The sequence below is a fragment of the Salvelinus fontinalis genome, chromosome 2 (genome assembly GCF_029448725.1).
Source record: "Salvelinus fontinalis isolate EN_2023a chromosome 2, ASM2944872v1, whole genome shotgun sequence".
NCBI lineage: Eukaryota > Metazoa > Chordata > Actinopteri > Salmoniformes > Salmonidae > Salvelinus > Salvelinus fontinalis.
The window spans coordinates 60,876,968-60,893,161 of record NC_074666.1 but is presented as its reverse complement, the minus strand read 5'-3'; the positions used below and the strand labels follow the sequence as shown (position 1 = coordinate 60,893,161).

The following is a 16,194-nucleotide window of genomic DNA, read 5'->3' as shown; positions in this document are numbered from 1 at the left end:
TCACGACCACCCACTAAGCAGAGCAAGCGTCCCCTCCCACGTAGGACAATGGAATTGTGAAGCCACTCCGGAGCGCGAGCCGAGCAAGGAGTAGGCTTCCGAGGCAGCGCGAAAAGGGAGCAGTCAATGCCAACCTCAAAAGCAATATGGATGAATGGCCACCTAAGTGGAATTGGTGATGTCACAGTGAGAATGCCACCACCGCACATATCTCGTCTTCTTTGTCTCTTTCTTTTTCTCGGCAATCTTTGGGAAGGACTTGCTAAATCCATTCCGGACCAGGGAGCACTTGGTGAGTTATTCGTAGAGATTCGTCAAGGTTCGAGTTTTGAGGGGAAAGTCTGTGGTGGCGAATATGATAGGCTGCTATAGCTAACGCATTGGGTGTTGTTATTATTTGTGCCCCTCTCAGTGATGAGGATGAGTTATTATGTAACCGTCGCATTTATTCAGCTGTAACAGTCTACGCACGAATGAACACTATGTAGTCGCCGCATGCTCTGGTCTTGTGGTTACTTCATTGCAGAATAGGACACAAAGGACACTGAACTGCAGCACCCTCCCCTGATGGGCCATTGTGGGTCCAATCTGTAAATCAATCTAATTTAACGCTAGACTATATATCCGATCAATAGCAGTTGCATTATTCCGTGAAGATGTGCAATAGCAATTAGGCTATGATGAGGCGTCAGCTTAGTTCAAACTTCTATACCTGCCCGTTAACTTTATGTAACTCTGGAAGATCCCAACTAGATCTTTTTTAATTAGCAAACGGTCAATTGTCAGACACCGATGGTTAGTATAACAATTTTTTTTTTTTTAAATCTAAATCAATATAATCATTCCATGCGAGAAAAATAGGCCTATAAGAGTTTCAAGTCTTGCAGCTTGTATAGCACAAAATATTGTGCATTGTCGACAAGCTTGTTTTGGCTACTGTCATCTGCATTGTTGACATTGTTCTTGTTGTTGTTACGTCCCAAGAGACCTCATGAATGGCCAAAGGACATTATAATTTCAACAATGTTTGTTTTGGGTTCCCAGGACTTTTGACACATTTCATTTATCCAGTTTCAAATCAGTTTCTCAGCAGGAATCATTTCACCATTATATACCATTATTATTATTATTATTATTATTAAATACGCTGTCCTGGGACAGTAGACTATGGTTTGCAATTAAACAGACTGATATAGGCCTACTGTCTGTCATTGTAACTGAACAGGAGAAAGGGGGACTTCCAAGGTGCTTGAAGTGGATGCTAGTGTCAATGCTTGGTAGTGATTTAGCCCCCCTCTCCCATACAGTTCCCTATCCTTCAACTGATCCAAGCACGGTTTAGTTCAGATACTTTCAATATGTTACAATTCCTTGTAGATGCCTCTTTTTATAGCTAAGCAGGCTTTTAAGAAGTCGTGTCCGCTATCTATATTTCATTGGCTAAGCTGTTTCCCGCCAAAGAAGCCTATTTCTGGAAGATGTGCTTATTGCTTAGTGCTTTGGACAAGATTGTCAAATTCAGTGCCATTTAATATTTTAGCTTCTCTAATCTTATCTATGAATAACCATAGATTATCCATGTGAATACCACTAGTTTCACAGACTGAGCAAACTGGTTGTGGTTGGTCTAATAGTTGGTCCTTGCAGTATAGCTATATAGATTCAACTTTCTTGAAACACTTTCAAACGGGAAATCACATCAGTCTCTAGCACCTTGTCGTTATACCATGTTATTACACCGTGGGTTGATAGAAAGTATCCCACCTGGAGAGACAGGAAATGTTGATTAATTCATTTGAAGGTGTTGTCGTCAACCACGGCCACACCTTCGCCCCATATTGATTTGTCAGACGGTGTTCTTTCATTACTTTATCATAGAGCTCATGACCTCAATCTCTCCTCAGAAGTAGAGGTCCCTTTGAAGCAGTCTGAGAGTTTCCCATCCAAGCTATGTCGAGTCGCTGAAAGAATTAAGGCGTTTGTGGATTGAACTGAGGCCGGTGGGAAAAAGCTTGAGTGTCTTTCTTTTTTATCGCAGTTTCTTTTAACAGCTCAGTAGCTCAGCAAGAATGAGATGAATCACCACAGCCTATTTAAAAAAATGTATCATATTACCAATGAAATGCTTGGTCTAGGAAGTAAAAGGAAATTATTTCAGAGATCAGTGGAGGGTGATGCTGTGGACAAAGTCAAATTGTGCCTGACTGTCGTCTTGGGTCAGCTCAGCTCCTCCTGAAGATTCATAATTAGTTATGGGTAGATGTTTGGATATGTCCCAAAATGGCACCCTATGTCCGATATGCCCTGGTTAAAAGTAGTGCACTTCATAGGGAATAGGGTGCCATTTGGGATGTAGTTTTTCAGTGCACACTCTCTGCAGCGTCAGTAATCAAGGCGTACATATTAATGATATACTGTTAAAATTAATTATATAGGGGTTAAACCTAGCCATGGGGATGTTATTTATTCATAATTTAGTATAATAGCGCAATATTCAAAGTAAGCCTGATGTCCCCAGAGAGCAGGTTTGTATGGTAGAAGAGTTAAGGATACTTAGAAATACTATATATGAAAATGGTAGTATTTTTCTTTCAAACAAATTTGACTTTTCACTGACATCAGAAATCCTCATATCTGAATTATTGTCCTGAAAATGAACTTTTGATTCCAGGTCATCTTCAGTACGATGTAAACCGTGATCTTGGTTTGTCTTAACCTTATTCCATGCTGAAATCTGAGATCAGAGTGACTGAGTGGAACGTGTCTTCTCTTTGTCACTTGATGTTGTTGCCATTGTAATCTGTCCATGGTGAGTCCTGCCCCTTCCCCTCTCAGTGACCTCTATGTTGTGTCCTACCCAGTTGAGGCAGTTTGTCACATGTCCATTTGTGGCTTTCTTTTGAAGTTCGTGTTTATCTGTCTTACAAGAGCCAGGTGCTGTCTGTCAATCAGACAGAGATACTCCTACGATCGTTGATGCTTCTATGGTCCGTCTCCTTGAATTTTCAAACGTCTGAGGTGTATTGCCAACTACTTAGCGCCTGAGGTTGATGACATTTATTTTGTGAGGACGGAGGCAGTGTTGCTGTTGTTGAGTTCAGGGGTTTATGTAAAAGCATCAGCTGTGTATACTTGCAGACGGACTGTGCCCACTGCCCAGAGCAACAACCAAAGCATGAAAAATGTGTGTTATTCTTGGGCTGTTTCTGCATGACCAACGCCTGACTGTTCTAATCGGTCTGACAACCTTTGCAGCCTGCCACGGTCTGCGGACAATAGCCGGCTGAGGCCTGGCCAGGCAGGGGTCTAATGTGAGCTGACTGCCATGGATTTGTGCTGTCTGTACCACCCATCTTTCTCTCCATTGCCGCTGGGCAGGTGAACCATACAGGCTGAAATTCTTAATTGTTCAGATTCGTAATTGTTTGGCAGAACAGTCCCTTCTGTACCCTGAGATCTAGGTTTTATTGTGTTTTTAATTAGAAAAATGATATGTTTTTTGGTTTGTTTTCTATCAATGTCATGGGGTAGTTCAGTGACAGGGTGGTTGTTCTGAATAGCTACACTTCAGGGGTAGTCTGTCCATATCTATACACTGCTGCACTTTGAGCCTCTATGGCAGTGGTCGACAACAGGCGGCAAGTGGGCCAAAACCTTTTTTCGGTACAGAAAAACTGTACAATCACCAGGAATTTAGCTAAAGTTAGTTTCATTTAGGAAAACTATTCACAAGAATAAAACATTTAAAAACACGTTATTAAGGTATGAATTGATAGTTATTTTAAAATACAATCTATTTTTAGGCTACATTGTGGTCGATTTGCAGTGTACAAATTATTATACTTATGTTTCCGGGCCCCGGACCATACGCTCCAACAAAAATTGTCGGTTGGTGTTTTATCTTTTTATGCCTCCAGCATCCATATACAGTTTTTATGGAGTTTTTCCTTCGTTGTGGTCCGCTTTTTTCTGATGGCTTAGGGCGACAACCTCTACAGGTTATATTATTTGATGTTTAGCCAAACAGGAAATCTGGATTGTGGATCTTTTGAAAATCTCAAAAAACGTCTGGTTAAATTTTAATTGTGATGTGAAAATGCTGTCTCACTAATCCGTCCAGGGGGAAATAGCAGGCAGTGTAGAGTCGACATACACTTATGTCAAATATGGAAGCAATGTCAAGAAGAGATCAGTTGTAATTAGCAATTCAATCATTTCTTTTTAATTATACAATCTACTGCTGGGAGTGGAGCTGAGACATGGGAAAATTAGTTGGTTTCTACTGAAGAGTCGTAGCCTGGTCCCAGATCAGTTTGTGCTGTCTTGCCAAATCATATGGTCACGATGACCATAGGAGTTGGCAAGACAGTACAATAATGATCTAGGACCAGGCTAGAAAGAGTGGGTCTATCTGACCCAGGAACTTGCTCTGACTGACATCCTGTATTAGGATTCAGAGCACCGTGGACCAGGACCAGCCAGGCTGTTTTGCTGTAGCGGTAGCCTATGAAGGGGTGCTGGCTGTCTGCCAAGGAATTTTTGCCCAGGCAGCTGTACAGTGGGAGGAATCCGACTGTTGACACCTAACACCCTCTCTCCTCTCAGAGGAGACTAGTAGAGCTGTCTGGACATAGCATAGCAGCACAGCATAGCACCCCTTTGGAAATATAGACAGCCTAACACACCCGGCGCAGTCCTGCTACGACAGAGACACGCCCTAGTCATTGAAGTACTCAATCTTTTCTTTTATTCTATAGAATGTCTCTATTGGTTGTTCTTAAAGCACAACAAAAGTCATGTCCGTACATGGATTACTTCACAGCAAAAGTTTTCCATGGTTTTTGTGTGCAGGACACAGGTTAATGGTGCTTCTTGTTTTTTAGACCATACAATACTGTATATATAGGTGGACCGTCAGTCAAGTTATACACACATGCACTTATTCTTCCTAGGCTGATGATAGCATATTTGAACAAATAGCGTTCGTACTGGACATTTTGGACAAGTCTTTTAAGACCAACAACTCTTTCTTGTTTCCACACAATGGGTGGATCCCTGAACCGTGGCTCTTTCCTCAAATTCTTGCCTTGTGATTTTATTTTCCTCCTAATGACAAGTTTATTCTGGAATGAGATTCATTTACTCCAAAAGTGAGCCTGATAAAATCTGAACAACCTGTCTTGTCTCTAAACAAGGACTGCCAGCAAGCAATTCCTAAATATATCGTTTGACTTGCTATAGAGTATTCAGTTTGGCTAGGATACTCACAGTTCATATCCAACTTTCCTGCCCTTAGTAATGGATGAAATTCTGCTCCTTGGAAAATGTGATATTTGGAAAGGCTTCCAGTAAGAAACCATATCAAATCCTCTGTGGATTGGCATTTAAATCTAAGTCCCCTCATTATTTTCTGTTTCTATTATCTCACTTGTGTTAAGTAGGCTTCCACATTTTAATATGGATTATGTTTGAGAACAGTTGACTAATTTGGCATGTAAGCTTATTTGCCACACATACCCGTTTTATAAAAATGTCCAAAGAGAATTTGCTTCCATATTCCCAAAACACAGTTGGCACACAACGTATTTTGTAAAGAAAGAATGACTCAAAAAGACTGGTAAGAAAATAACAAAAATTTGCCAACGCTCTTATCCAGAGCGATTTACAGGAGCAATGAGGGTTAAGTGCCTTGCTCAAGGGCACATCGAAAGGTTTTTTACCTAGTCGGCTCAGGGATTCGAAACAGCGACCTTTCAGTTACTGGCGCAAGACTTACCTGCTGCTTTATGACATTGCAAAGAAAAAGCTAAAAAGTTGCAGGAAAATATGGACACAATAATGTTGTCAGTTTCGCAACTACCCTTTCTCGGTGTGAGGGTGAGTGAGCTACATCGTCGTATAACCGTCATGATATCTTTCCTTGATTTATTATGTTGTTAGGTTAACGTATGATCAGCCACAATTCAATTGTGAGATACTGACACTGTACAAGGTTGTTGTATGTATGTCAGTGCCATATACTGTATGGAGATACTGTATGAAAGGCTCTGTGCATGTAATTCACCTCCACATGCTAGTTTCTCTAGCTACCCCTCTTAATCCTCTCACTGACCACATGCAGTACAAGCCGACGTGATGTCCCAGGCCAGCTTTAAACATCTGGGCTAGGCTGCAGAGATCCAAAACATCTGGACATGATGACCAAGTTGTATTACTGCATCCCAGCAAGCTGCCGTGGCCTCACTCTGACCACAGATTATTCCTGAGTGTAACCAGATCGTGCAATTGTGTTTTTTGTCCATTCCAGCAGCTGTTTGATTCAGATACTGAAACTCTTTTGCTCAGAGTGCTATGAGTGCCTAAACACCATGTAGATTCAACAGCCCTCTGTGAGTTATGTATTACTATGTAACACAAAAGCTTTTGATACCATTAATATGTACTAGCTGGGGTTTTGTGTGGGCGCGGGTGAGCGTGCTCTTCGATGATTGCCATGGTAACAAATTGCCGCATTCGGCCTGTTGTGTAGACATCAGGTTCTGTGGAATCGTGACTGTTAACTATGGAAGTATCGGTCATTTGCACGCCACTCATTCGTGTGGTGAAATCATGTGATTTTTATTGGATTATTCACCACTTCCTTCTTGTGCAAATGAGCAGAAACAATTACTGTTACCCAGCAATGAAAAGGAGTGACCCCCTTAATGATATGAATCACTGTTCATAATTACAGATCAGAAATGACCATTGGTTTCATATGGAGCAGGATGGCACCGGTAAAGAAAAAGCAGGGACGGTGCATAAACTCTGAGTTGATTGTAACCGTTGTGCTTCTACTTCATCAATCAGAAATTGTGCCATCTGTTTGATTGGTGCTTATTATCCTGTTTTCTCATATCAAGTGTATTTAGTGTCCTCTCCTTTTTCCTCTGTGGTCTTCAAGGGGACTAGCCTCTTGTCACTGGGATCCTGGCTCTCAAGGAGAGCACAGTAGGGGGAACTGTTTGTGGACTTTGGCTTGGAACTGTGTTTTCCTGTTCTAGAACAGCCTTGATGTGTCCTGTGAGGCTGTGATTCCACATGGAACAATGCCCTGCACCAGGGCCAACGCTGTCTGACCGGTGGATGGGTTTCCTCTCTGGGGACACTAAGCGGTAGTTTATGACACTTGGAAATCAGCCATATCAACCTGTGTGTACTGCACTGTTAACCTGCTGCTGAGGAAGCTAAAATCTTTTTCATTTAATCAAAACTTTTAATCCTGTAATGACAAGCTAAGCTATCATTGCTTGCAGAGTTAGTCAGAAACCTCTAAGCATGTTACGACCAAAGCTCATCTCATCTCATGCTGGAGATTGGAGCTGTAATTATTCTGAAATGTCTTGGTGAAAATCTCAATGTTGCACATGAAGTGCTTTTGGGGCCCTTCTTGTGTGTAACCAAAGATAGCTTATTTAGCATGTAGGTGGTAGGGTTCAAGCTGAAAGTCTCATCCAAAGCTGTAACCCAACTTTAAAGACGCCTAACAACCTTCACACACACCATATAACCTTCCCCCTGGGCCCTGGTAGATAATGGTGTTGAGGCCTGAGAGAGATCCTCTCTACTGATGTACTCCAGCTGTGGACCTAACCAAGGACACCCCCACCAAGTCTCTATCTTTCCAGCTCTCTTTGCTCTCTCTGTCTCTCTCTCCTCTCCCCCTCTATGTGCAGCCTGAGGAAGTCCCTCATGATGACTTCCAGCAGGTCGATGAGAGTAGGGAGGAGGTGGAGGTGATTTGGTTTGATTTATCTCCTCTTAACGCTCTCCTCGCCCTTGGTACCTCTACCTCAAACCCTTTGTGTTTCATTTGGGGTAAGAGTGAGTCTCCTTAGATCAAAGAGTTCCCAAGGAGGTTTGACCTTGCTCACAGCAGAAGGACAGACTGATTGTGACACGTCAGCCTTCCATCCTATCTGCCCTCTCAGGAAACTCACCCAAACAGTTTTACAAGGCTGTCCAGATTGAGGAAGCCCTTATGGGAAAAACCCCCACATGATTTCACATGTGGAAAATCACCAGATTTCACATATTTTGCACATGCAACGTTTTATTTTGTAATGTTATTATTATAAATAATGTAAAACCATGTGGTTTTTGAAAACTTCACGTGATGCTATTTCACATGAAGTTCTGTGATATCTGACTATTCTCTCATCATTGATTACATTTTTTGATCTGAGGGTTTTCAAATTGCTGAGATAAGTACATTTGATCAATGATGAGAAAATTGTCAGATTAACAAATAACTAAAATAGCAGTGCAGATGGCACTCATTTGCTAAGTGCAGAGATGTACTGTATTATAGGTAATGAATGTGTAGGGGACTTCTGAGAATTCTACAAAAAATGTTTAATTACACAGTTTAGCTCAACAGTGTGCCATTTAGCTTAAAGCTAAAATCCTTAATTGAAACAATATCAAAGCTGTCACTCCACCTGTGTTTTGGTGAAAAGCTGAGGGATGGGCCTGGAGAAATGTAACCACTCTCAAATTCATAGACAGAGCAAAATTATATTTTGTGTCTTGAGGCAAACAGTGTTTGTTTACATTTGTTGTTTACAAACATTGTAGTAAAACAAGCTTGTATTTTGGGTTGAACTAAGCTGAGGCATTTATAAGTTATATTCTTCAAGAATCAATGGGTATATACAGTTGAAGTCGGAAGTTTACATACACCTTAGCCAAATACATTTAAACTCAGTTGTTCACAATTCCTGACATTTAATCATAGTAAAAATTAGGTTAGGATCCCCACTTTATTTTAAGAATGTGAAATGTCAGAATAATAGAGAATTATTTATTTCAGCTTTTAAGTCTAACTAACATTCCCAGTGGGTCAGAAGTTTACATACACTCAATTAGTATTTGGTAGCATTGTTTTTAAATTGTTTAACTTGGTTCAAATGTTTCGGGTAGCCTTCCACAAGCTTCCCACAATAAATTGGGTGAATTTTGGCCCATTCCCCCTGACAGAGCTGGTGTAACTGAGTCAGGTTTGTAGGCCTCCTTGCTCGCACACACTTTTTCAGTTCTGCCCACACATTTTCTATAGGATTGAGGTCAGAGCTTTGTGATGGCCACTCCAATACCTCAACTTTGTTGTCCTTAAGCCATTTTGCCTCAACTTTGGAAGTATTCTTGGGGTCATTGTCCATTTGGAAGACCCATTTGTGACCAAGCTTTAACTTCCTGACTGATGTCTTGAGATGTTGCGTCAATATATCCACATAATTTTCCTTCCTCATGATGCCATCTATTTTGTGAAGTGCACCAGTCCCTCCTGCAGCAAAGCACCCTCAAAACATGATGCTGCCACCCCCGTGCTTCACGGTTGGGATGGTGTTCTTCGGCTTGCAAGCCCCCTTTTTCCTCCAAACATAACGATGGTCATTATGGCCAAACAGTTCTATTTTTGTTTCATCAGACCAGAGGACATTTCTCCAAAAAGCATGATCTTTGTCCCCATGTGCAGTTGCAAACCGTAGTCTGGCTTTTTATGGCGGTTTTGGAGCAGTGGTTTCTTCTTTGCTGAGTGGCCTTTCAGGTTATGTCGATATAGGACTTGTTTTACTGTGGATATAGATACTGCTATACCTGTTCCTCCAGCATCTTCACAAGGTCCTTTGCTGTTGTTCTGGGATTGATTTGCACTTTTCGCACCAAAGTACGTTCATCTCTAGGAGACAGAGCGCGTCTCCTTCCTGAGCGGTAAGACGGCTGCGTGGTCCCATGGTGTTTATACTTGCGTACTATTGTTTGTACAGATGAACGTGGTACCTTCAGGCGTTTGGAAATTTCTCCCAAGGATGAACCAGACTTGTGGAGGTCTACAATTTTTTGCCTATCAGAAGCTTCTAAAGCCATGACATCATTTCTGGAATTTCCCAAGCTGTTTAAAGGCACAGTCAATTTAGTGTATGTAAACTTCTGATCCACTGAAATTGTGATACAGTGAATGATATAAGTGAAATAATCTGTCTGTAAACAATTGTTGGAAAAATTACTTGTGTCATGCACAAAGTAGATGTCCTAACCGACTTGTCAAAACTATAGTTAGTTAACAAGAAATTGTTGGAGTGGTTGAAAAACAAGTTTTACTGACTCCAACCAGGTGTATGTAAACATCCGACTTCAACTGTATCATTAATTGATAAGTCCAAAAATGGATATAGCAATATATAGCAACAAAGGATTCCAGCTTTAAAAACCCCATACCATTTCCAAAAACGTGTGAAATCATATTTTCACATATGAAATAACTGTTCACACGTTGAGCTGAAATGTTCATGTGAAAACATAAGAGACACGTGTGAAACGATATGACACCATATGTTCACATGTAGTTCACATGATACCGCCACCTTTTCACATATGAGGAGAATACCATTTTTCACCTCACATGTGAATTGCAGTTTAACAAGAAATTAGCATCTGTTGTTTACAAACATTGTAGTAAAACATGCTTGTATTTTGGGTTGAACTAAGCTGATGAGGCATTTATAAGTTATATAATGTTATCATACGTTAAAAACATTCCAAGGTTGTCATGTGTAGTTTCATGGTATCACATGTTGAAATGGGGCATCCCCATTTATTTCACATTAGATCATGTTTTCACATGTGCTCAAATGTTTTCACATGTGTAGTTTCTTGTTATCACATGTTGCTTTTACATTTTGTCACATTATCTTCACATAAGATCACGTGAAATTCATGTGGTTTTTCCGTAAGGGAAGTTCTTACCCCACGTCAGAAACACATTCTAAGGAGCTATTCATCAGTCAAAGTGCTCCACCATATCCCCCAGTCTCAGGAGAGCTCTGTCTGTCTGTCCGTCCGTCCGGCCCAGAGTCTGCTGGCTTCTGATGAGGGTCACAGGCAAGGACAGACATTCCTGCATGGCTGGGGTCTGTATGCTCCTGCTCCCCCCACCTCTCTCTCCTTTAACAAACAAGACCCCTATCTCTCTTTGGCTCTCCCCGTGGCCCGTGGAGGAGCCCTTGTCACTGCATTGCATTCTGGAACAGTTACTGCTTGCACCGAGACCACCTGATAGTGAGTGTATAAACGATGGCACATTTTAACAAGAAGAGACCGCAGCAGTGTGTATAGGCATCGGGACAGAGGAGCTAACGACACACAATGAAGATGATCTCCGTTTTACACCCTCGTTCAGTGGAGGCATCCTCCTCAGTGAATTTCATAAAAATAGTGAAACATGAAAAAAGTTATCCTTTTTAGATTCAACTGAATATATTCACATCACCAAATAGTTGATTAAAACACACTGTTTTGCAATCAAGGTCTACAGTAGCTGCCGAAACTCTATAGGGTAGCACCATGGTATAGCCGGAGGACAGATCGTTTCCGTCCTCCTCTGGGTACATCGACTTCAATACAAATCCTAGCTCATGATTCTCACCCCCTTCCAAAGACATCCACAGTAATTATGACAACTTCCAGAGGACGTCCTCCAACCTATCAGAGCTCTTGCAGCATGAACTGACATGTTGGCCACCCAATCAAAGGATCAGATAATGAATCTAGCTAGTTTGCAGAGCAGTGCATAAAATGAAGAAGCAAGAGAGAGAAAGAGAGCTAGCTATATTTCTTTTTTTTCTCACTTTCAATTAGCTAGTGAATGCAGCTAGCTTGTTCAGCCTACTCAAACACCAGGCTCTAACGGCGAGGGATGCTATGTTAGATAGCTGGTTATGGCTATCCAACACTGGAACTCTTCCAAGTTAAGGTAAGCTTTTGGTTTTATTAATTTATTGCAACCCGAGGGGCCAACGGTGTAATTACTAAACTGCTATCTGACTGTACACTGTACTGCATGATTCTAGCGGGTTTACAAACATGTTAGTTATAGTAGTTATGTTGACTATGACTTTAGCTAATTTGGTGACAACGATGTAGGCTGTGTGTAACAGTTATGATATGGGTTTGCTTGGATTTTCTTTTTTTCCCGCCTGATCTGAGACAGCTGATGTGTTGTGGACTGAAGTCCACAAGCAAAGGGAAAAAGTAAGAGAGTGCGTAGATTCGAGTAGGAGTTATACAATGAGCAAAAATGATCATGCTGTTTGTATGTGGCTGCTATGAAAGTGAACTGTGTTTGCGTGTGATCAAGTGTGTATTCATTCCGCCGATTCTGTTGAAAAACATTTCTTAAATTGAAGCAAACGGAACCAAACTGGGATTACAATAGAAACTCTCTTTTGCAAGTGTTGGACTAATGATTACACCCTAGATCAGCTTGATGCAGGCAAGAGTGTGCAAGGCGGTATTGAATGTGTCACTGTCTGTCACCTTGATTACTCAAATGAATTCCCACGACCTGTGTACCTATGTTATAAACTTTCATTCATAGGCGAAGTTAGATTGTTGCAACCTCATGATGGGTATAGGGAAAATTTGAGTATCATTTTGTAGCCTAAACCTATTGACGTTACATTGAGCTGGGTGAATGGAATATGAATGACAGTCATATTCTGTAATAGAAATAAGGCCATGCTCAAAAAGAAATACTCCTCCCTCATCTTAAACGTCACCGACCGGCACTGTCCTCGTTCACCCCATAAACCTCATCGTTAGTAACCCACACGTATGCTTGAATAGGTTTGTGCATCATGTCTGGGGAGGCTAAAGAAAGAAAGTGTGTGAACGTTGAATAACAGATGATTTCTATTCAAATAGCCTACAGTACATCAATCAGCAAAATCACCAATTTATATTGAGTTGTGTAGTGTGAGCGAGTTGTCAAGTGACTAGATGAGATGGCTCAGATCAGATCGTGGTGAGTAATGTGTGTGTTAAACAATGGAATGGAAATGAGCCTACTGTACATACAGGAAGAGCTGGCTGTGAGCAAACATGGAAATGGGACGTTGTTGGATTGCAGGAATACTTACCTTCCTTTTCCAAGGCCACCCTGCTGCTCAGCTTCCCTCAGCCTTTTCTGAATACCCATCTGCAGAGGGAAGGAGGGAGGGAGGTGGGAAAAATAGAGGGACCCGAGGGAGGGAGAGAGAAAGTTGGAGAGGCACTGCAACAAGATTTTAATTGACATAATATGTACATACAGTTTTCAATTTACATCACGTCTTTGCCTTACCTTTCGTTGAAGCTGGCACCATGATATTCTTGCTCTGCAGTTCCAATTTGCCTTAAACATCACAGTAGCCACTAGCCAATAAACAAGTGTAATGGAGTTAAGAATGTGCCATAAGCTCACTCCAGAGCTAGCTTGAAATGTTGCGGATGGAGCCATCCAATCAGTAACTATTAGGTGTCTCAAACTGTTGGTACGTTGTCAAGGAGGGCGGTCACGTGTGTTGCAAAGCAGAGGATCACTGGTTCGAGCCAAGTATGGGGCAATTGGACAGTGGAGGAAGCTAAGCACACTGATCCCCGCAAGCAACTTTTCATCTAAAACATAACACTTTTACACTCTTTAAATAATACAACCAAACCATATTACACTCTTGAATATTGCAACAATTCACAACCATATGCAAACAATTAAAGGGTTTATTTCTTGTTCGTACATGCATAAAATGAGCTTACATAGCTGGCTAGCTAGTAACGTTTGCATATCAAACATGGCCTCCAACTGCTCTTAAACGCTAGTAAAACCAAATGCATGCTTTTCAACCGTTCGCTGCCTGCACCCGCCCGCCCGACTAGCATCACCACCCTGGACGGTTCCGACCTAGAATATGTGGATATCTATAAGTACCTAGGTGTCTGGCTAGACTGCAAACTCTCCTTCCAGACTCATATCAAACATCTCCAATCCAAAATCAAATCTAGAGTCGGCTTTCTATTTCGCAACAAAGCCTCCTTCATTCACGCCGCCAAACTTACCCTAGTAAAACTGACTATCCTACCGATCCTCGACTTCGGCGATGTCATCTACAAAATAGCTTCCAATACTCTACTCAGCAAACTGGATGCAGTTTATCACAGTGCCATCCGTTTTGTTACTAAAGCACCTTATACGACCCACCACTGCGACCTGTATGCCCTAGTCGGCTGGCCCTCGCTACATGTTCGTCGTCAGACCCACTGGCTCCAGGTCATCTACAAGGCCATGCTAGGTAAAGTGCCGCCTTATCTCAGTTCACTGGTCACGATGGCTACACCCACCCGTAGCACGCGCTCCAGCAGGTGTATCTCACTGATCATCCCTAAAGCCAAAACCTCATTTGGACGCCTTTCCTTACAGTTCTCTGCTGCCTGCGACTGGAACGAATTGCAAAAATCTCTGAAGTTGGAGACTTTTATCTCCCTCAACAACTTTAAACATCTGCTATCTGAGCAGCTAACCGATCGCTGCAGCTGTACATAGTCCATCGGTATATAGCCCACCCAATTTACCTACCTCACCCCCATACTGCTTTTATTTATTTACTTTTCTGCTCTTTTGCACATCAGTATCTCTACTTGCACATGATCATCTGATGATTTATCACCCCAGTGTTAATCTGCTAAATTGTAATTATTCGATTTATTGCCTACCTCCTCATGCCTTTTGCACACATTGTATATATATTCTCTTTTTTTCTACTAGGTTATTGACTTGTTTATTGTTTACTCCATGTGTAACTCTGTGTTGTTGTCTGTTCACACTGCTATGCTTTATCTTGGCCAGGTCACAGTTGCAAACGAGAACTTGTTCTCAACTAGCCTACCTGGTAAAATAAAGGTGAAATAAAAAATAAAAAAAATAATATTGACCCCTCTCATACGAATATATAGGTACAGTAACTTTATCATACAGTGTCGTTCATAGTATAATAGCTACAGAGCTTGCTAGGTAGCAAACTAAACTAAATTATTTCTGCATTCTCCTTAGAATTAGCTAGTTAGCTGAATGCTGACGTTAGGTGACATTAGCTGAACCATAGCTAGATAGCGCTTAGGCCTACATTACAACTTCAGCGTATTACACGAAAGGTTCACCCATTTTGAATGTTATATTATTTTTGTGCATCTCTGAGTGATGTTCTATTGATTCCCTGGGTCATTTTATGTTTTCATGTGTATCTGAATTATTGGCATTCAAGCAGGCAAAATTCACGCCAGTATGACATAGCACTGTAATAAAGTCGCTCTCACTACACTGGAAGTTAATAGGAATACGATTTTTAGATTGCTAAAACGTCTTTTATACATGTCAGATTTCAATACTGACGGATGTCATAACTCGGGAGGATGTCTTCTCTCGAATAAGCCATTGATCATATTTTTGCGATATTCCTACCTCGAGAAATGTGTAATTTAATGGAGGGTCTAGCACATTTTTCCTACTTGTCTGCCTCTTTAGTCCAGGGTGCATTGCATGGTGCCGTTGCCAGAGATATTATAGAAATGAGATAGGAATCCAATGAATGAAGGATCGCATAACGCCCGACTGGTCGACCAATCTGTGTCACGAGCTTGCTAAGAAAATCTCAAAAGTACGAAATGGAATGATTCCAAAGCTATACGATATTACAGATGGCAAGTTAATTATCTCACATCTCAGAAAAGATGTTGACGAAATTCATGCACATGTTGGGTTTTTGAGCTAGCGCTCAATAGACTCCCATTCACTCCTTGAAGGAGAGCGCTCCTCGTCCCAGAATCGTCCAGAATGCAACACGTGGACCATTGGCGTAGCATTTTCAACGTTTCTGATCTCCTCAAAAGTTTATCTACCGTGGCGAATGTTAGACTCCACTCTGTGAGGCACATTGATCTGCAGGTTGAACATGGTGAGATTGTAGAGTCCTAATTTGATAGCTGTAAAATCACCTAAACAAACTGCGCTAACTAGCTACTTTACATGCTGATATTGCCTTTGGTATTGTGTGTAGTTACATTTGCTAGCGTGCACGAACAATAAACAAACCCTTTAATTGTTTGCATATGGTTGTATATTCAAGAGTGTAATATTTGCAAATATAATATATGTCTATACATTTCAGTTGTTTCAAAAACATTGCTGTGCTATTGCAATTTCTACAGCACTAGTGTTGGGCTCAACGAGACAATTATGTTTATATCGCCCTGCTTGGAGAGGAGCGAGTGTCGTACACCATTTCAGGACTTAGTGGTCAAGACCTGACAAGTTTGCAAGTTTTCATTACAGTAACAAGTCCA

The 16,194-nt window shown here is 41.3% G+C and overlaps 1 protein-coding gene across 1 annotated transcript in view; it reads left to right on the top strand.

The window, feature by feature from the left end:
* Positions 1 to 45: 45 nt before the first annotated feature.
* The window catches only part of LOC129822591 (protein FAM171A2-like), a 59,061-nt gene continuing 42,912 nt past the window's right edge, over positions 46 to 16,194 (top strand). Inside the window, exon 1 of the mRNA XM_055880943.1 lies at positions 46 to 292. Coding sequence (XP_055736918.1) covers positions 127 to 292 — 166 coding nt within the window. The 5' untranslated portion in view covers positions 46 to 126. The remainder of the gene's footprint in view (positions 293 to 16,194) is intronic.